We start from the raw sequence: 21728 nt of genomic DNA, 5'->3' as shown, positions 1-21728 counted from the left end.
AATACCAGCAATCCCACAGAGGAGGGCCCTCAATGAAGTGGGGGCAGGGAGGAGAGAAATGATGGTACTTGGTATACATGATGTATCCATACAAAATTTCTATTTTCTTTTAAAGATGGATAGGACCATGTGCCCCTCCTTGCTAGCATTTCCTCAGCCTTAGGTGATGAAAAGTGTCCTCAGTGTGGTGACAGAGCTTTGCAGATGTCAAGCCAGGCACTGAAGTAAAATGTGGGACATCTGGCATCTTTTGTCATTGTTAATGCTCCCTGTACAGTAACCACAGCACTGGCGACAGGACTGAGGAAGCTGAGCCTAGGGAACTTCTAGCGCCTCCTGCCAGAGTTCAGAAGCATCCATCTAGATCATAATGTCCAGCACCTAGTCAGAGCTATTACTTGGAAGGTGCTATAGTTCAAACTTGCTTTAGCCTAATAAAATATGGAAATATCCAGACCCCAGCCTGGCTGCTAACTTGGGACAATCAAGCATCTTCATAAGCTCCTCAGAGGATTCTTCCAAACAGATACTTTGGAACCTCTATCCTTGTGGTTCTCAACACTACCGCAAAGAACAATCTCCTAGCTAGATGCCTAGGCTTCCAAAGCAGTTCTGATGGGATGGGTCTCCAATGGGTAGCTGAGCTTTAGAATTCCTAAAAGTTATGCAGGGATCCTGACTTGGACCAAGAGAATTAAAAATCCTTGTCCCCCATAGAACTTAGGAGCTTCTGGTGGGGGAGTTCTCTGTGTCAGGAGAGGTACTGGCCCCTGGGGTGGGTCATAAAAAAGAACTCATTTGTACAGAGGTTGGCTCAGGAACGTCAGCAATTTTGGCCTGTCAGATTAGAGGAAACAATTAAACAGATACCACACGTATGCAGACATTTCAGATAGGAAGGATGCAACAAGGTTAATACTATAGTCTTCAAAATGAGTATGCCCTCCCAGGGCAAATATCCAGTCTCTGTAAAATTTCTCCTGGTGTGTCTGTTTTCACACTTGGGTCATGTCGGTAGAATAGAGTAGGCTTTCCATGAGGTTTCTGAAGGGACTCAAGGTGGGGCTGTTCAGGCCTCATGGGAGAACCTAGGAAGTATCTCCTACCTAGTACACTGGGGATCCTGGCCTGGTGCCCAAGCTGGGGCTCAGCATGGGTGACTCAGAATCAGAATGTATGATTAGCTGCCTCAGCTCCCTTTTATGAACAAAAAGTTTCTGTACAAATTGATACCAAGCAGATGTTAGACAGAAATAGAATCTTAGCAATCAGTGAGCTGACCAGCTCAAAGTCCTGTCTAACTAGCAGTGACTAAGACACAATCTTTGTGTTCTACAAGAGACCCAGAAAAGCCAGACGTGGAAGCCAAAGCATGACTTTGAACGACCTGGGCCCAGGGAAGTGGGTTTTCTGTCAACTTCAGTTGTCGAATGTTTCCTTCCAAAGCCTGTGTGGTCACATCAGAGACATGCCTCAGAGGCTTTGGTGCCCACCCTCACATCTGAAATATGGCCCAACATGAGCAATGATGGGGGTTTTCTATTTTTGTTGATTGTAAGCTGGTCTGAGGACGTGGTTTCCTCCCAAGTCCACTTTTCATGCCCCACATGCTTTCCCTGGCCTTGTCACAGGCTTGCAGACGGCCAGTTCCTGCTGGAAGGTTCCCACCCTGGCCCTGAGCCCTGACAGCTCTATCTAGCCTGCTGATTTACTTGGCCATCTACAAACTCAATGTGTCTCTAGCTGAACTCTGTCCCACACCCTGTTTTTCTGGCTTCCTTGCAGCCAGTGCCCTGTTCTACATAGTCCACCTGCGGCCAACCTGGCTTCTTTGGAGTTCCACCACCACAGCTTGCTGATTCAGGTTCAAGTTTGTCCAAAGACCCTTCTGCTTGTGCCCTGATGCTGCTTGACCTCCTTGCCAGGCCTAACACATTCCCTCTTCTGGCTCTAGCATCTTTCTCAAGGCAGCACACTGTGGCTAAGATAAAGTTCCTAAAACATAGCTCTAGGTCAAACTCCTCTCCAGAAACATTATCCATCAGTGCAGAGCCTGTAGAATCAGTCCCAAATCTCAAGCAAGGTGTATCTGAGGTTGTACTTGATTTTTCTTTGATCTGATCCTTCAGTGAAGTCACTGCTCTCTGTCTGTTGCCATTGCTACCCTCCGTCATGTCTGTTTCTGGCATTAGCACTGTCGGTGATAATTTACTTATGAGTGTGCTTCCAGAACTTTACCTCATCTACCAAGGCTTCTGTGACCCTAACTTGCAAGATCACTTCCTTTTCTCTGTAAAACTTCATCCCTAAATTTTCCTTACACTGAAGTCCTTATGATCACAAACACCAACTAAGACAGGATGCAACACACCCAGCTTGCCACCGAGGCTTGTCAATTTTGATTCACGAAAGCTTTTCTCTGAGTGACTCCTGAGTAATGTACCACCTGTCACTAAGGTACACATTGTGCTCCAGTCTTTGATCACACTTCATAGTTCAAAGATAACAGCATCCCATTACTGCTCTGCTTCCAGGCATGGGGAGTACACCTGAGCTATCCAACACCAGCCATCACAGAGCCATCCCTAGATGTGCTCACCTAATAGAACAAGCAAAGTCAGAGAGAATCCCTGGGTCTTGATCATGGCCACACAGCCAGTCAGAGGTGCTGAGAAGCATGTAACTTCCATGAGTTTTTCAAAGCAGACATGTTGCTCTGTGCTACTGGCTGTTAATGCTTTCATAGAGAACCAAGTATTGTATTTTGTGGACAGATTTAATCTTAAAATACCAGGGGTGGGCTGGAGAGATGGCTTAGCGGTTAAGTGCTAGCCTGTGAAGCCTAAGGACCCCGGTTCGAGGCTCGGTTCCCCAGGTCCCACATTAGCCAGATGCACAAGGGGGTGCACGCGTCTGGAGTTCGTTTGCAGTGGCTGGAAACCCTGGCGCGCCCATTCTCTCTCTCTCCCTCTATCTGTCTTTCTCTCTGTGCCTGTCACTCTCAAATAAAAAAAAAATAAATAAATAAAAAATACTAGGGGTGCCTGTATGTGGTTGTCTTCTCAGAGTGTCAGGGGAGAGTCTTGTCTCCATGCTGGTACTATCTGGGGTTGGTACTCAGTAACTGAGCTTCCCACATCAGAAAAGGGAGTATGTCAACACCCAAGGCACAAACAAATTGACAGCTATGGGGAAGCTTACATTCCCCAGTGAAGGGAATTAGCCATCAAATAAGCAAATAAGCCCAGCCATTTCTAACTGTTAAGAAACTTAGTCCAAAGAGGGGTGGTACACACTCCCCAGTTCTTTGCCTGGGTTCCTCCATGTCCAGGGCACAATGTGTCCTTGGAGCCAAATGGGCCGTGTGAGGGCACCCTGAGAGATGAAGGAGTAGTAGCCAAGGTTCCCATGGGCCTTGGGCAAAAGTTTGGAGTGATGGCAGAAACCTAGAGGGGCACTGACAAGCAGGCAGAGATACTTCCTTGCATGTTTCTATGGCCTGTTGGATAGAGTGCAGAGTGCAACTATGCCACCCAGGCCAATAAGGATGAACAGGCTGGCCTGCCTGTCTTTGTGTGCCTGACTGCTTTTCTGAGACATGCAATCTCTGGGACATCTCCTTATAAGCTCAAATAGAAGCTGTGAAACACATAGTAGTGGGTTTCAAGGCTTGACCTGACCCCAGGGGAGCCTCCCAACCCTACCACGATCCTAGGGTCTCCTAATTCAAAGAAAATTCCTTGTATTTCCTTCTACTTTTTAACTTCTTAGGAGCAATTTTTTTATGCTGTTGTAAATATTCTAAGATGATTTCCATTCTTTTATGGGACTTAGCTTCAGGTTATATCCTGGACATCTAAGAAGCTGCCCATATATTCCACTGTCCTTCCTGTCCCCATTTATACCATCAAAGACTGGTCTGATGATTAATACTGTTCACTTAACAGGATCTAGAATTATCTAGGAAAACAAGTGTCTGGGTATGTCTTTGAGAGAGATTCTAGCCCAGGGTAACTGGGGTAGAAAGATCCACCCAGTCAGAGGCACCAGGGCTTAGGTTTCTGGACTGAACTAAGTGGAGAAAGTGAGCTGAGCACCAGCATTCATCACTCTGCTTCCTGATTGCAAACTGAATGTGAGCAGCCACCTCCTGCTGCAATGTCTTCCCTGCTGTGATGATCTATAACCTGCGGTAAATCCTTCTTTCCTCCCTTGTTTTTTTTTTTTTAATGTCTTTATTCATTTAATTGAGCAAGAAGAGAAGGAGGGAGAGTGAAAGTGAGAGAGAGAGAGAGAGAGAGAGAGAGGGGGCGCGAGTGCAAGAGCATGCACATGGGCATGGGCATGTCTGGATCTCTTGTCATTGCAAACATACTCCAGATACCTTGTGCATCTGGCTTACATGGGTACTGGGAAACAGAATCTTAGGCTTCATAGGCAAGTGCCTTAAGTGCTAATCATCTCTCCAAACCCATAAGTTGTATTTGATCAGATATTTTGTCACAGCAACAAAGATAATAATAATAGACCTGGGTTGATAAAACAAATACCCTCAAAGTTCCAGCAATGCCATGGGCATTTGTAATGCCCATCTTCCTTACACAGGTTTTTTTTCCTTGTTAGTTCATAATGGTGATGTAGTCCGAGTGGAGGAAATTGGCAGTGAACATCTTGTGTGGCCCTTACTGCTGGCTTGGAGTAACAGCTGTTACCCAGAATCAGGATAGAGCCTGCTTATGAGATTTTTAAAAAAAGTTTGTTTATTTATTTATTTATGAGAGAGAGAGAGAGAGAAAGATAGGGAATGAGAATGGGTGCACCGAGATTTTAACAAAGCTAGCTTCATCTTCTACTTGGGTGTGCTCTCTCCTGTTAGCTCATCTAAAAGTGATACAGAACACTTTGATTTGACAAAAAATAAGGAACCTCAGTCAGGCTGACTATAGCAGAGACCTCATCCTTGAGTCAAGAAGCAACCAGGCTTTGCTGGGACACATTCAAATGCTATTTCCAATTTGCACCTGTCTTCAGAATAAGATCCAAGGCCCTTGACTGAGAAAGGGTCACGAGGTTAAAAAAAATGATGTCAGTCACTACTGAAATAGTTTCTCTGTGTGGTCATTCGCAGTTGGAGTAAACAACTACCGTTTCTGTAACACAACAGCAATGGGATCTCCCGAGAGGAAAGCCAAGACACTTGCTGACATTCTAGGAGGTAGATGTGCCAGGGCTTTCGCCTGCCAAGAAGCCTAGTATTTCAGAACCTGATGTGGCCTCCACATAGTGTTTCCTAGGAACTGTAGCAAACAGCACTATAGGGACTTCTTTATACCCCTTGGCCAATGTGTGTCCAGCATAGTACACTTTTTTTTTTCAACTAAGGAAGGCACTTTACTTTTAGTCACTCTCCATGGGTCAACAACAAAGAAAAACATTAGAAGGAACCAACAGGAAAATAGCAAAGATCCTTAATTTTTGAATTTAAATCAAGTATTGTCTGTAGTCATTTGAAGGTTCAATTAGGTGACACAATACTTGTGTGTGGAGCATGAGAAAAGAGTAAACAAATGGGGGAGCAGCAGAAAGAAGTGAAGAGCCAGACTTCTCACATGTCCCAGCTCCTCAAGCACATACTCATTATCTGTAAAAAGTGTAAGGAAGAGCTGGGTGTGGTGGCACACGCCTTTAATCCCAGCACTTGGGAGGCAGAGGTAGGAGGATTGCCACGAGTTCGAGGCCACCCTGAGACTCCATAGTGAATTCCAGGTCACCCTGAGCTAGAGTGAGACCCTACCTCAAAAAACAAAACAAAACAAAAGAAAACAAAAGTAAGGAAGAGAGCTGGTCCTAAACTAATGCCCTTCTGTCCTAAACTACCTCCCTGACAGCAGGAACACCTGAGAGAGGGAAGAGTGTGGTCTAGCCAACACTAGGCTAGAAGGAAATGGGTGGTAATACCAGAGATCACAAGGAAAGTAAAGCTTGGAGGCCCAAGGCAGGGACACACACAGAGGCTGGTGGGTGCTGGGTTGGCCACACAGGGAAGGGTCTCCTACCAGACATCTGAGTGAGTAGTGAAGACACCATCCTTGAGGGACTCGGGAGACATCCAGCGCACTGGCAGCAACCCTTTCCCTCCTTTCCGGTAGTAGTCTGTCTCATAGATGTCTCTTGTCATGCCAAAATCTGGAAAGCGCAGAGAAGGTACATGGTTATCCTGCTGGGGCAGCTCTTAGAGCACAGACAAAGGTACTGTCACTGCCCCAGCATAGGTCCCGTGCTCAAGGTGAGACACATTAATGCTCCACTTTGAGCAAGCTCATTGTCAGGGCATCCAATTTTATAAGGCAGAAACAGTACAGGATGATTAGTCACATGACAGGCAAATATGTCTCTGGTCTTAATGTATTTATAATCTGGTTCATTTAAGAAGTCAATTCCGTAACTGCATTTAAAAAGAGAGGCAGTTTGCAAATTACTGAGCTCTGTGATTTATCAAGAAAATGTATCTTGCATAGATTAAGGATCAGTGACACATGGTTTTAAAACCTCATCAGATACACACAGAGTTCCAACCTCATTTACTTACCAACACAGTCCCATTGCCAAGAAAAAGGACTTCCACCACTTAGTAAGCAAGGAACTCTTTGGAGTAACAATTTATGAAGATGAAGGTCCACAGTGAGATGCCTAAGAGATGCTATTTACCAGGCTCCTGAAGTTATTACCCATCACTCTTTTTCAACACAATTCCCTCACTCGTTTTTGAAAATTTCCTCAATTTTCTGTATCTCCAGAAGATCACACAGGAAGCTAGGCTGATAAGGAAGGTTGCTTTTGTCTGGAAACTCCAGGGAAGGACAACTTACTGAGGGCCCTCCAGCCAAGTTGGGCTCTAAGGGCCCCAAATATGAGGGGGCCTTAGAGCCAAACTCAAGGACAGCTATATCATGGGAGCCACAAAAGAGTGATGAGTGCTTTGTGACACAGCTGAGTGCTGACACCCCTAGCTCCTCCAAGTCATTTGAAGAAAGGGGCATTGGAATCCTCTCTACAGGGGATACCCATTGTTGAACAGGAGGCCAAAACACTTCATTCAAAAATCACTGTTTGGGATATGGCACAGTGACAAAGTGCTTGCCTAGCATATCCAAGGACCTGGGTTCAATCTCCAACATGGTGTTCCCCCCCCCAACCAAAAAAAAGTACTGTCAAAGGCAGGCGAATGTTTCCAGAGCACACAGTTGAACAGGCAGGCAAAGGTTAACCATAAACAGCTTTCTTTGCATGTTGTCTCTACTGCATTTTCTCAGGACAAACATTTGGTGTCTCTGAACTGTCTAACTATCACAGTGGGAAGATAAAGGTCCTGGTATAAACAGGCAGTTTTCTAAGAAGCCACGATGCCGCATGTTTTTGCCAGGTGGATTAAAAGACCAAAGCAATATCAGCTTAAAGACTGAAAGGAGTTTCTGGGCAATGATCAGAAATGCAATTCAACCCATTTCTTTTTGGTCTTGCACAGTATGGTGACAACAAGGGGCCTACCAAGGATGCTGGCCACAATACAATCATGACAGGATGTGCTAAGGCAGAGAGGTCAAGAGTGTGGATCTGATCAGCCAGAGATGGGAAACCCAGCAAGCAGTAATCTTCCCTCACCAGAGAGATTGGCATGGCTTCCTTATCACCTCTCTGGCTCTTAGGAAACTGTGGATTTCTGCAGGGACAATGCTCCTTAACTGAAGGAAGACTTGATGGTGTCTTTCAGCCCTATGTCAAAATCACCTGCAAACAATGTCCTGATTGTTTCTGTAACCCATGCTAACAAGTGCTCTACCAAGATGACCTCAGGAACCCATGGTCCCTACCTGGACTGCCATGTTAGGGTTTTCTCAGGATTAGACCAGGAACTAGCTACAATCACACTGGATACACACATCTTTGTATTCAAGAGCAAGTCTTTGCACTCCTGGGATGTGTTAAAATTTTGCTGAAATCTGGAAAGCAAAGGACACACCTCCAATTTTGACTGTGAAATCTTCGGCCACCATGCAATTCCGAGCAGCAAGGTCTCTGTGAACAAACTTGTTGGCATTTAGGTATGCCATGCCATCTGCAATCTCTCCAGCCATCTGGATCATCTTGCTTAAGCTTGGAGGTACCAAGACTGGATTATTCTGTTGTAGATGAAAAAGAATGATCACATGAGAATTTAGGAATGTTTGTTCTACTTGTAGAGGTTTGCTAGGTTTTATAATTCATGTTTGTTTAATCTGAGTACCACAGGTTATCCTGTCAAGAGGTCAGGACTTCCTCAGAAGGAACATATTTCTGAGACCCTGTCATCTGCTTGATGGTAAAGTCATCCACTTGTTCCCCAACCTATATCACAGAGGGAAACACCAATCAGCACTCTGGTAATAGCACTTTCTATTTTAGACAGAGCAAAATTATTTCAAGTGAAATGAGCACTGTCTGATATTAAGGGTCCTCAGGTAGATATTCCTGTTGGTTTTTAGGTTCCTTCAGCATCCATGATCAAAGCATTGCCAAGAAGAAGAATAATAGCATGCTGGTTCACAGGCCATGTGGATAGGCAAACAGGCTTCCTAGTGGACACTGCTTGTATCATTTCCTACGCAAGCACTGTTAGGAATCATTTAATCTTCTTTCCCTTTTACTGTCTTCTGAGGTACAAGTATATTAAGACTAACTTTTTCACCTTGGATTGTTTTTTTCTGTGGACACTGCAGACAACTGAAATTCAACTACAATTTACCTTGAAGGGGGCCAAGGTCAAACAGTGACCATCAACATGGACAAGCATCTCATTAGTAGAAGTCAACATAATTCCTTTGACATTGAAAAGAACTACTCCTAAGTAGTAGTAAATCCATTTGGAAAACCATATAAAACAAGACTTTCTATCCCTACCACCCTCAAAATGGAAAAACCAACCACAATCCTGTAGTTTAGATACAAAATAGCTTTTGTGGGTGGGTACCAGTACAATAGATTCTATCATATTTCTCTAACTACAAGGCATCTCACTTTGCTAGGTCCAGTATATTAGCTTCCTGGCTCGACTTGAAGGCCACAGGAAGACCATGACAGAGCTTTGGGATCTGACTGCCTGGGTGTTTCCATACAGGCCCCACAATGCATCCATTGCTGGGGATATGACCTATGATAAATGCTCAAGTGAATTCTGGCTTTTATCCATGGAGGGGCTAAATTCTAATCAAATGCCAGTATCTAAATGTCATTTAACAGCTACCCAAGCACCTACCTCTAGGTAGGTTCTTCACACTACAACATAGACACATTTGAGTTTATTTTTTTAATTTATATATTTATTTTGAGATAGAGTCTCATATAGCCAAGGCTGGCCTCCAACTAGGCATGTAGGTAGCTATAGATGACCTTTGACTACTGGTCCTCCTGTCTCTGTCTCCTAACTGTGGGGATTACAGGCATATACCACCATTCCCAGTTTATGTGGTGATGGGGTTGAAATCCAAGGGTTTATGCATGCTATGTAAGGACACCAAGACTTGGGTTATAGCCCCAGACCACATGTGGTCTCTGAAGAAGATGCCAAGACTATCTCTGGTGATTTAATACATGTTCCTCAGTTATCTAGGAGCATGACATTATGTCACTGGGGGAAGCCAAATTCATCAATTTTTTTTTTTTAAACAGGAGTCTCCTCTACACATGCCCTTTCCTCTTATAACCTAATACTGTCTTTTAATCTCTTTAGGGCTTTGAATATGCATGAGAAACTAGGACATATACAGGTAGAATATTAAAAGTTTAGGCTCATAAAATATACTGGAATATGAAGTCTAGGTGTTTACTAAGAAGTGTCACTCATAATGTGAAAAACAATCAACCAAAGGAACTTAAGTTTATGCAGAAGCAGCTGACATCTTTCTAGTTCATCCTGTCATTTGCCAGTTCATTCTTTCATTCATCTCAAGAGAGGAAAAACCTTTAATTTAGTTCAGGCTACTTAAGACAAACACATACATGCAGTCACAACATTGCAAGGCAAATAAGTAAATAATTGGGGGGCATAACCTAGTAAAACTAGTATTTGCATATAATTTTTATTCTGACATGAGTTAGAAAAATAACATAAATCTGATGACTCTAAAGGTGATTTCATATCTGCAAAGAACTTCAGTAACCATCTTAATATGTCCCTTATACATGAGGAAACTGAAGGCCGGAAATCTACAGCAGCTGCCTGAAGACGGCAGGTAACCATTGGCAGAGACACAAGGTCTGGATTACTAATCTGTGCTTGAATGAGGATGGAAAAGGCAAATCCTTCCCTGCTTCTCAAGAGGTACCTCAAAAGAGGCAGGTAATAACAATATTTAGTTACATCTCTTGTCACCTATTTGACCAAGCTTGTCTTCACACTGACTGTGTATGAAAGAGGGGCAGAACAGAGTGCAGCCACGCAGCTGGGAACCAACGCTGGGAGGAAAGTGGCTAGCAAAGTGACCAAGCACCCAAGCAGAGCCTCTGTGTGCACCCAGCCTTGGGGCTCTCTCCCACATGCCACGCATCATGTGCTGTGCTTAATGAGATTATTTGAGAACAGGTGCTTTGAACTAAAATGAAGGTGATGACTAAGTTGCAGATTAAAAGAAAAACACAAAAGCTCAAAACAAAGACTGGGAACAGAAATATAAAAGGGACAGAAGGAGGGAAGTTACCCCTTCTAGAGAAAGAAAGCAGACATAACTTACCTACTATGGGCAGCATCTGGGTCACAGGGAGGCAGGGCAGTGAAAAGCATCTGGTCCTGATATTAGTTTTCAGCATTTATCTACTAGTTTACTCTTAGAATTAATGACTTATAAGACAGACCTCTATGCTAAAAAGCCAGCTGTACGTTAATATGACAGGGGAGACATCATAGTGACTACTGGAAATTGCAAACAACTTTTGCAGGTTCACAATTTGAAACTTTTACTAGACTAAGCAGCAAATGTGCAGCTGAGGTGATTATCATTCGAAGGTGCAAGTAAGACACTGACTCAGGATTCAGTCTGAATGGCAGGTGCAGAGCTGGTGCAGTTTCATTTTCTGGTTGCAAAGGCACAGCCTGCTGACAGTGCAAGGAAAAGGTTGTGTGGCCCACATGTATGCACGTGTGTGCTTGTGATGGGCTTGTGAGGAAGCATGGTGCTGTGCAAAGACTAGGTAGGAAAGTATCCTAGCAACATCACAGGAGCAGGGTCATAAGCCTAGCCAGCCTTATGCTGAACTTTAACAAGCACTTATTGAAAGGATGCCTGCCGCAAGCATGGCTCTGGGCCAAACATGGGAGGAAACGGGGTAAAGAAACACTCAGAGGATCATGACAAGAGAAAACACATTTTAGGAGGAGAGTCAAGTGTACTTGGAGTGGAGGCCCACCCCTCACGAGGGAGCAGGCTGGGGAAGTGGACACATCCGCCGAGGAGTGTTAGGAGACGTTTGGGTGAAGGGAACACAGAGAGACATTTATGGACAGGGTGGGATCTGAGGAAGGGCAGGACCTCCTCAGAAAGTTTACAGTCTGCCTCTAGTTGGGAAACCCTTCACTTATGGGACCTAGAACCCAGCATGCAGCAAGACACACAAGGCAGAAGAGTAAACTGATGTGGAAACCGTGTGTTCACATGACAGGCCTAAAGGAAACAGAACAGGTGAGATAACATGGTAAGTAAGAATCAAAACTGACCTCCACTTCTGGCCTCAGAGACCTGAGGTAACTTTTGAGATCCCCACGTGTCATCAGTTCCATGATGACCAGGGTAGGCTGGCCCTGGGACACCACGCCTAGCAGCCGCACCTGGGAGGAATTAAGAGAAGAAGGACTCAGAGTAGGAGGGCTAGGCACACAACCATTCATGCTATCTGAGCAGTGTGGTACTGGGGCCTGGTGGCCAAGAGCACAGCAATGGGAAAGGGGCGAGGCCTCTACCTACAAGGATCTACAGGTAACAGGGAAGCCATAGGGGAACTAACCAGAGAGGTCAGAAAGAGGCACCAAGTGCATGGGTATGACCATGGGCAGGCATACAGAGGGGCTCTGGGGAGGTTTGCTCTCTGTGCTTCATCTTGGCTCTCTGGAGATTTCTTCTTACCACATGGTGACAATTGAACTCCTTCATCACTGAAGCCTCGTTGAGAAACTCAATCCGTTCACGCATGCTTGCAGCCTCGTTCACTGTCTTGATGGCCACCCTAGTTTCAGGTTCATCCTTGACCACACCCTTGGCCACTCCTTCATAGACCATCCCAAAGGACCCCTGTCCAAGCTCCCGGTTCATGGTAATCTTCTCGCGAGCTACCTCCCATTCATCAGGGACATACACTAGAGAAGAGCAGACCGGAATCAGAACAGAGATAGAAGCTGGCCCTCACACAGATGCTGCTTTTGGGGAAAATTTCAGGCCCAAGAATGCAAAATGTCAGTTCCTAAAACCCACAAAGGCAAATATCAAAACACAGTGGCATTGTTTACTCTACAATGTCCCAACATACTATGGAATTGAACATTACTCTATGGTCAAGCAGGCATATTCCAAATCTTTGAGGACTTCAAGATAATTTGAGGGTAGTACCAGCATGTAAGAACAACAACAACAACCAAAAAAAAAAAAAAAGGAAAAAAGCATACACCTAGGACAAGAAAGAGAACAATGGCTCCTTTGCTTTCTTTATTTCTCCATCACTTAAAAAAAAAAAGGAAGCCACAGGAGATACAGAAACCGAAGGACTAGTCAACCAAGTATAGTTCAGGGTTTCAAGTTTTGCTCATTTTCATCAGTAGATTTAAACACACACTAGAGAGAAAAGTCATTGTGGGGCAGGGGTGAGCTTTTTATTCTGAATCAGGAAAAAGACTGGAGTGTGTATTAGATATACTAATGACCCATTTTTTGGATGAAAATAAAAAGAGTGTGAGGCTTCCTCAACCCTGACTCTTGGTCTGTGGTTATCAAGGCCCTTATACATGGCTACTGTGCATGTGAATGTGGCTCATCTGACTGAGACATTCTGTAAGTACAGAACAAACAGATTTCAAAGATTTGGTTAAAAAATAAAAATTGATAAATTAAGATATATGTTTGGGTGTATTAAGCTACATGAAAAACATTATTAAACTTTATTTCAACAGCTTTGCTTTATGTTTTAAAAACATGACTACTTAAGCATCAGTAGCACTGTTAGGAAGCTAAGATGAGGCTTGGAGAGAGGAGAGGCAAGAAGGGATCAGAAGAGAGGACAGTGCACAGGCAAGTGCAGGGACAGAATACAGGGTGTATAAAGGTTTGGGAGGGGGACCAGGATAAGAAAGGGAAGTGGGGAGATACACAACACTAATGATGGTATGAATCAGTACCACAGAAACCTTTTTGGCTAATTAAAAGATATAACTCTTTCCTAAAAAGAGATTCGCAGGGGTGTGGGGGCGGACGCTGGTTTGGACAGAAGCATCCTGCAGGGACGAAGAAGGCTTTATCCTAAAACCACAGGCTATTAGTAAAACTCAGTGCCAGAACTGGGTCACCTATCCCCACCCAGTGAGCTGCTACTCGGGGATGTCCATGAGGCCCTCAAAACAATGCAGACCATTGCCAAAGCACTGGTTACCTGCCAGAACTATATTTTAAGACCCCCTTTCTGAAGATGCCACAGGCTGCAGTCACAGAACATTGAGAGATCATGTTGGAACTGAGATGGAAGCCGGCTCCTTGCCAGTTAGTTAGCTGGGATAGTGCTGGAAAATGCTATGTGAGCTGCTGGGGTTAAGAGTCACCACCATCAATGTGACCAAGCAGAGGGTCCTGTAAGCTACAAAATCAACCAGCCAGGCAAGATATAACTGTCACTGCAATAATGGTACATAGGTTTTGGGGTAATTGACTACTCTCTGATTGAATATATGAGGCCCTTTTCAGTGGGAAGGAACTCATGCCTCATACAGAGAACTAAGATCCTAGAGGGAAGCTTCCACTGTTCTTTGGCTCAAAGGGGAGATTATATCCATCAATAGGTCTTCTAAATGTTTATGTTTACCTCCTTTGATCCAAACTGGTCTCACTCTTGACTAAAGAATCTGCTTTTTAAAGATAGCAGTGTATACAGGGGAGACCAAAGACCCATCAGAATGACAAGGAAAGAAAGCTATCTGCCTAGACAAGAGGAGTCATCTCTATCACATCTGCCAGGATGCAGGAACCATTACAGAGGAAGTGGTGGATTAGATATGAGTGCTGCTTTCACTGCTAGTCTGAGAACCTCCTCTGTAGAGATGGTGGTAGGCACTGAAGAGACTCAAAACTCATCAAGGCAGAAAAATCAAACACTGCTGAGAGCTCAACACTAAAGAAGACCTATAATCGACCCTTTCAAGTCTCAGGGAACACTGCAGAAGAGGGGACAGAAAGAATGTAAGTGCCACAGAGTGGGAAGAAGTATTCTGAGGCATTGTGCCCATCACAGGGTCTGACTGGTGCATTCATGATTCCACAGTGATTACCAATAATCCCACTGAGGGGGGTCCTTAGTGGAAAGGGATGGGGAGAGGGGACATAAGAAGGTAACTTGATGGAAATATGACCAATTGGAAATTTGTTCCTATATTAAGGTTCATTATTAAAAAGAACAAAGAAAACTAGAAAGGAGACCAGAACTGGGTAAAAAGAAGTTTTGAAGAAGGAAGGGAGAATAATAGAACATATATGACATGGAAGTAGAAATAACTGGAGATGGAAGTGGTACAAAGGTATTACAAGGATCAATAAACAATTTATGTATAAAAATGTTATTATGAAAGTTATTACTTTCTATGCTAATAAAAACAAAACAAGTCAAGCGTGCACACACACACAAACACACACACTAGAAGAAGGATTATTTAGAAAGGCAAGGGAATTCAGTGGATGGGAGATGGGAGAGATTGTAATCAAAATACCTTACGTACATGTATGAAAATTATCAATAAAAAGTTAAAAATATGCCTCATTACTATCTGAGTGTGAAGGCACATGCCTACAAACCCCAACATTTGGAGGGCTGAGGTAGAAGTGGATAACTGTGAGTTCAAAGTCAGTCTGGACTACACAGCAAGATCAAATTTCACAAAACCACAGAAGGGTTGGGGATGTAGCTCAGTGGCAGAATGTGCCCAACACTGCATGGTCTGGGAACTCTAGCATGTTGGCAATAACTGGACCTCTAGTGTGAGGCACAGAAGCAACTGAAGGGGACTTGGTGGGTGACCCCAAAGCTCTGGCCTGGGCAGGGTGGGTGGCATGGTAAATACTGAACAGAATCAGGATTCCTTTCCTAGCTTCAATTTTTGGTTATGTTTGATTTGGTTTGAGAAAATAAATGATGGAAAATTCTAGGCAGACAGAAAAGAAGGAAATAAGTAAGTGCAAAAAAAAAAAAAAAAAAGGAAAACAAGTAAGCAAAACCAAAGACTACATCCACAATTCCAGAAGGTGGAGTGAGGAATAAAAATTAAAATAACATTAAATTAGTCCATAAGATCTGTAAAACAATCTCACTATAAAACTATAATGTAATGTTGAGTATTAACAGCTCTCCCTTCCTAAAGGGCAATGACCAGGACACAGCCTGGTCAGAAGGAGGTGGTCCTGACACAAAAACAGACAACTGGAGGGGAGGGAATCAGAACTGTGCTTGCTTTTAGATGGTGGAGTCTACAGCTGAGTGTGAAAGAACAGCAAGTTGACCACTGTATTCTGACACCCCAATGCACAAGCACTTACCTTTGAATGGTATCTTAAAGAAAACATGTTTATTGTAAGTTAAGTCTGGGAAATATTGACAACTCATATTTTGAGTAGTGTCCTACATGGATGACAACGAGTATGGTGTTTTGAATTAGCTGTTCCCCCATAACTCATGTGTTTTTAATGCTTGGTTCACAGCTGATGGCAATTTGGGAGGTGGAGCCTTGCTATAGGAGGCATGTTGTTGGGGACGGGTTTAGGGTTGTTTTAGCCAGCTCCCCTTTCCTAGAGCTCAGTTCATTCCCCTGCTGCCATTGTTCACCTGATGTTGGCAAGGAGGTGATGTCCAGCCTCTGCCATTGTACAGCTTCCCCTTGAGACTGTAAGCCAAAATAAAAAAAAAAAATATTCTTTCCATCAGCTGCTTTTGGTCAGGAGCTTTGTGCCACCAACGAGCAGGTAACTACAAAACCAAGCTTCCTAAAGTCTGTCATTTGTTTAGACCTGTCTTGGACTGTGTGTGTGTGTGTGTGTGTGTGTGTGTGTGTATACATACATACACACATCCATACATCCAGTTATTTTTCCCCTCCCCAGCTGGCTTCATCTTGCAATCCTTCTGCCTTAGTCTCTCAAGTACAGGGGTTACAGGCAAGAGCCACCTTATCTGGCTCCATGGCATAAGGATGCAAGGCAGCCTGGAGATGAGCTCTCTATAACACTCCTCAAAAAGTGCAGGGTAGCTGTCTCTACACATTTATCTCTTAGAATCCAGGCTGTCCTTTAATTGGCATTAACTATGTAGCTTGCTATAGAACATAAGAGTTTAAACCAATCACAACCATTCCTTGGGAGGTCCCTGAGTTGATGCGCTCGAGCCTCCCCTCTAAACTCGACCTAGTAGCTGACTTCAAGCAGCATTTCTAAGCTCCACCAGCCAGGAGCAGTTCATAAATAGGCACAATGTTATCAGTACTTTCTTGTGGTGAATTCTCAGTATACTCCTGAGAACAGCGACATGTAGATTAACTTTGGGAGAAAGAAGTTCTTAAGCACCTTAGAGCTTCAATATCCTCTGCTGCTCGCTGAGGAAAATGGCTATGTGGCACTTGTCAAAAGGTTGAGTAAATGAAGTTTCCATGAGGTGAGTATTCTTACCTATTTGCCTGCGTGGCAGTAGCTTGTGTTTTGTTTTGAAGAATTATGACTTACTATGTAATTACTCTGGAAGGAAATTAAATCTGAATTCTTTCAATTTTACTGTAAAATAAAACTGTAAACTTGCTAGACTTTTCATAGTCAAAGGTGCTAATGCTAACTAACTGTTGGCAATTTACTTCAAAGCTGACAGAGTAGACTCTCTTGGATGGTCTTATCAAGTGGCCCCGCATTGTCCCTGTCTCTCATTGCCTGGGATAACTCCTTACTTTTGCTTGATTCTTTACTCCTCCCTCCATTTCTTCTCTCCCTCCCCTTCCCCTCTCCTTCCTCTTTTCTCTCTGTTTCTTTTCCCCTTTCTTTCTCTTTTTCCTTCCCTCGTTCCCTCCCTCTCTCTCATTTGTTCATTCAAGAAAAGCTATTATTGATTTGGGTGCATGGCTACACTTGTGTTTCCAGCTACTCAGACAGCTGAGGTTGGAGAGGTGCGTGACTGCAGGAGTCTGAGGCCAGCCTGAACAACATAGTGAGGCTTTGTTTCAAAAAACATGAAAATGATACTATTTGCAAACAATTCACACCTAGGTTCTGGCTGTTTTTTTTTTTTTTTTTTATTTTAGTGATGTTGGTGATAGGACACAAGGCCTACATATGCTGGGAAGTGTTTTACCATTGAGCTACACACCCAGCCTCACTTAGAATGCTTTCTATAACACACACACACACACACACACACACACACACACACACACACGACTAATAAAAAAAAAATGCAACTCTGTGAGACCTTTCTGTAAACAGGAAAAATGTCCTTATTATTCAACACCTGATTCCCATTCAAAAAAGGCTGTTTTTGATTTGACTTGCTCTAAACATAATTCAGTCAGTAATGATTAAAGAGACCATAGTACAACCATACGCATTTATACAAATTACCAAAGTCATTCCCTGTGTTTTCTCATTTGACTGGGATAATCAATTAGAATAACCATGTTTTTTTCCCACGAGCATGTGGTGTGTGCATGTGTGTGAGTGCACATACATACAGGTGCATACATGGCGGTCAGAGTCAACGCTGCATGTTTCCTTTAATGGACCTCCACCTTATTCTTGGAAACAAGACCTCACACTAAACCTAGAGTTCACTGATTGAGCTAGACTAACTAACCAAGCATTCCCTAATGATCCTTCTGTCTCTGCCACCCCAGGGAGGGGTGACAAGCATGTGCCTAGATGTTTGGCATTTATGTGCGCACTAGGGGTCCAAACCCAGATCCTGTTCCTACATGGCAAGTACTTTACCCACTGAGCTATCTCCCCAGCCCTGATCATGACTCTAGTCCGTATCTTCCCACATTTCTATTTACACGTCTCCTGAAGCAAGAAGGCTGTAAATGCTTTTTCCTAAACATGCTCTACCAAATCCATACACTTGTTCATTCATCTTATGAACCTGGTTCAGTGCCTTCCGTGGACCCACTTCCTAGCCTGCCCCAGGAACCTCTCAGCACTTTTGTGTGCCACTCAGTCAACAAGGTGCAGTTAAGAGGGCTGGGAATTTGTTCTCCTTCTGACTCGCTCATGCACAGCTGAGTGACCTTGGCCATGTCCTTTCTCAAAGCTCCTTTCTTGATCTGCACCTAGATAGGTAGAAGGAAACCCATTTTGCACAGGAGTAGGGAAAAAAAATGAAATGATCTTTGGAAAAGCTCCCCAACGAAGTATTACTTAAGGGCATTAGTGTCACAGGAACCAGTGAAACCTCTCCCTCACCTGACTTAGGTAAAGTTTAGATTTAAGCACTAGCAAAAAAGGATAGTCAAAATAAAAAAAGAAGTAACTTTGAAGTAACACTTTGTGAGCATTTAACTAAATGAACCTCATTAGTCAGGAATGTGAATGAAAAGACAAGACTAGGATACTAGTCAGGAGAGAAGGCAGAGGAGCTCCCAGATCTCACAAAGCAGTGCAGTCCTGAGTAGAATCAGGCAGAATCACTAGAACACTCCTCTTGCACTGAAGCCCACTAAATAAGGCTGTGCCACAGCTGCCACATACTCTAGGACTGTGTGGTAGCAATCAGAAAGGCTCTTTCATTCTGGCATAAAATTTTATGGAACTAAGTAAACCGATTACTTCTCTGGCCACATTAATCTCTGGAGTCTATTGTTCCTTGGGACATCTCATATAGTACCAGAAGTTTTGACCAAGTCACTGACTTGCTAAAAACATCATTAAAAGACAAAAGTAAATGCTAACACAAATCACAGGCCAAAGGTACCTCAATGTCACACAAACTTTCTTCTTATTCACAACTTTCCCACAGCCAGGAACCTTACCATCCGCTGCGCTGAAATACTCTGGGTTCACAGAGGCATACAATACTCCATTCCCCAGTCTGCTGTTATTTCTATCAAAAAAAAAAAAAAGAAAAAAAAGATGAAATTCAGGTCAACAAGCCCCATCTCCATACATTTCTGGAAATACTTTCATCTTTGTTGTATTGGCTTTAATTTTTTCGCTTACTGCTGATGGGGAACTCTAGTTGATGTTCCTGATTCAGGCCTGGGTAGGCCAGAAGACATCTGAGGACAAGTCTCTTGGCTTCTTCAGTGGCCTTAGATTAGAGCTTTTTAAGAAACATTTGTTTCTTTGCTTCGCTGGAAATAACAAGGCTTATTTGATTGGGAGGGCAAAGCTGGCGTACTTGGAAAAGCTCTCCATAAGCCAGAAGTGTGAGCCAGAACAAGTAGGCAGAAGATGGGTTTGAGAAAAAACAGTTTTGGTTTTAAATTATTAGAAAATGTTCTCGTTTGCTTGCGAAGAACATCTGACTGGGAAATCAGATTGTCAAATATGTGCAGTATTTTCTTAAAAAGATGTCCTTCACTCAAGTTCAAATCATTAAACCACCTGGCTACAAAACTCATCTCGTGTTGGCTCGGGTGCTTACCTCTTTCTATGGAAGACATACAGCATGATCACCAACCCTCCCACAATCAATAGGATGGCAACAGGCAGAGCAATGATCAGATGGATAAAATTTTCGTATGTTGCTGCAGAAACAAAGAGGAAACAGCATAGTGTCACCGGATGCACAATTTGTTTATCTCATCATCTTAAATCCTGGTTGGAGGAATGGAAAACTATCTCTGCAAATATATTTACTCCCCTATCACACACAGAGGTTCTCAAACAGTATCAGGAACAACACAGGAAACAAACTGAATTATTTGAAGAAAAAAAAAGCTAAATAACTACAGACTGAGGTATATGATCTTTTTTTTTTTTTTGACATAGGGTCTAGCTCAGGCTGAGCTGGAATTCACTATGTGGTCTCAAGATGACCTTGAACTCTTAACATTCTTCCTACCTCTGCCTCCCAAGTGCTAGGATTAAAGGCATGTGCCACCACGCCTGGCTACTTGCTCCTTTTTAAAGTAAAGGATATTCAGATATAATAGCTTAAGTGATGAACTGAAGGCAAATAGTCTTTGTATGTAGTTTGGTGGACATATGCAATTTGCTGAAATAAAATGAACAGGTTTTTATGTGTACACTCAAGCCATGCTGACCTTTATCTGTCTTAAGATGGTTCCATGAGCAATTTAAACACACACACACGTGTGTGTGCATGGTATCTCTGCCCAATGCTGCTCTGAAATTTCCAAAAATATGTGAAACAAGTTAAAGTCAGACCATAGAGCCTGCTACAGCACTTGTTACTAGTTACTTGTGTTATAGGTGATGGGCTGGGCACCAGAGATGCAAATCCACATGTCTGAAAATTCTGCCAAATGTCACAACTGAGTATGTCAGTAGAGAAAAGTGAACTGCATACAAGGTAGAGATGCAGAAAGGAAGTAGAGGAGACAGGGAAGTCAAAGATTCACCACAAGGAGTCTTTTAGCTTGAGTTTTGAGGGAGAAGGTCATGCTTTTACATGGGTAAATAGCTTCTCAAGGAGAGAGATGACTTGCAGATGACACTGGAGGGACATCAAGGCCACTGGTGATGGGCTTTGCTCAAGATAAGTGGTTTCATGCCATTTTGCATATTACAAGGAGTCAGTGAACTCTTTCCAAGCCAGAAGTGAACTGACACCATTCATATATTGGGTAGAAAGTTGTTTTGTCTGAAGGCAGACTGAGGCCCTTTGGCCAATGCCATGTCTTGAAGAATTGGAGGGGTCTTCTCTTCTTGGATGTGTTGGGCATGGACTATTATTTCAAGCCCCAGGAAATAGCACAGAAGACCTAGCTTTCTTGGGGTTTCACTGGTAGTGTTAAGTCATGGCCCATAGATGGGAGCCCAGCTTCCCTAATAGCCACAGCTGATATAAGCAGTCATAGCCTCATAACAAAACAAAGCAATGGGCTGTGTACTAAAGGCAGTAGGGCTGGCAATGGAGAGGCTGATTCCAAGATATGTTACAGACAGAATCCACATAGACTTCTGGCGAAAAGGTAAACTGAGGAGCAGCAGTGAGAGTTCTCACTTGGGTGACCAATGGTCCCTGGGGGCCACAGGCAATATTAAGGACCTAAAAAGGATAGAGGTATTTTGAGGGTAGCAATTTGGATTTCGGTTTAGGGTACAAGGAGCATGTTGTATCCACCGGACATGAAGTAGAAATGTCTACTTGAAAATGGGTTTGGAATTCACTGGGGATAAGTTTATGGATCATAAGTCATCCATCAATGATACATCCCTAAAAACTTATTATTCTTACTCTTTAAGTACTATGATAATTAAATTATTTTTAAATTTTAGTTATTTTTAATCAAATATCTT

General features: G+C 43.3%; 1 protein-coding gene across 1 annotated transcript in view; it reads right to left on the bottom strand.

The window, feature by feature from the left end:
• The window catches only part of Igf1r (insulin like growth factor 1 receptor), a 321945-nt gene that overhangs the window by 16102 nt on the left and 284115 nt on the right, over nt 1-21728 (bottom strand). The window contains exons 14-19 of the mRNA XM_004658155.2: nt 19888-19990; nt 19274-19344; nt 12153-12382; nt 11747-11857; nt 8021-8180; nt 6057-6186 (exon numbers count right to left, since the gene is read on the bottom strand). Coding sequence (XP_004658212.1) covers nt 6057-6186; nt 8021-8180; nt 11747-11857; nt 12153-12382; nt 19274-19344; nt 19888-19990 — 805 coding nt within the window. The remainder of the gene's footprint in view (nt 1-6056; nt 6187-8020; nt 8181-11746; nt 11858-12152; nt 12383-19273; nt 19345-19887; nt 19991-21728) is intronic.

The sequence above is a fragment of the Jaculus jaculus genome, chromosome 3, assembly GCF_020740685.1.
Source record: "Jaculus jaculus isolate mJacJac1 chromosome 3, mJacJac1.mat.Y.cur, whole genome shotgun sequence".
Taxonomy (NCBI): domain Eukaryota; kingdom Metazoa; phylum Chordata; class Mammalia; order Rodentia; family Dipodidae; genus Jaculus; species Jaculus jaculus.
Note: the sequence above shows the minus strand (reverse complement) of the source record. Positions and strands in the feature narration are given on the sequence as shown.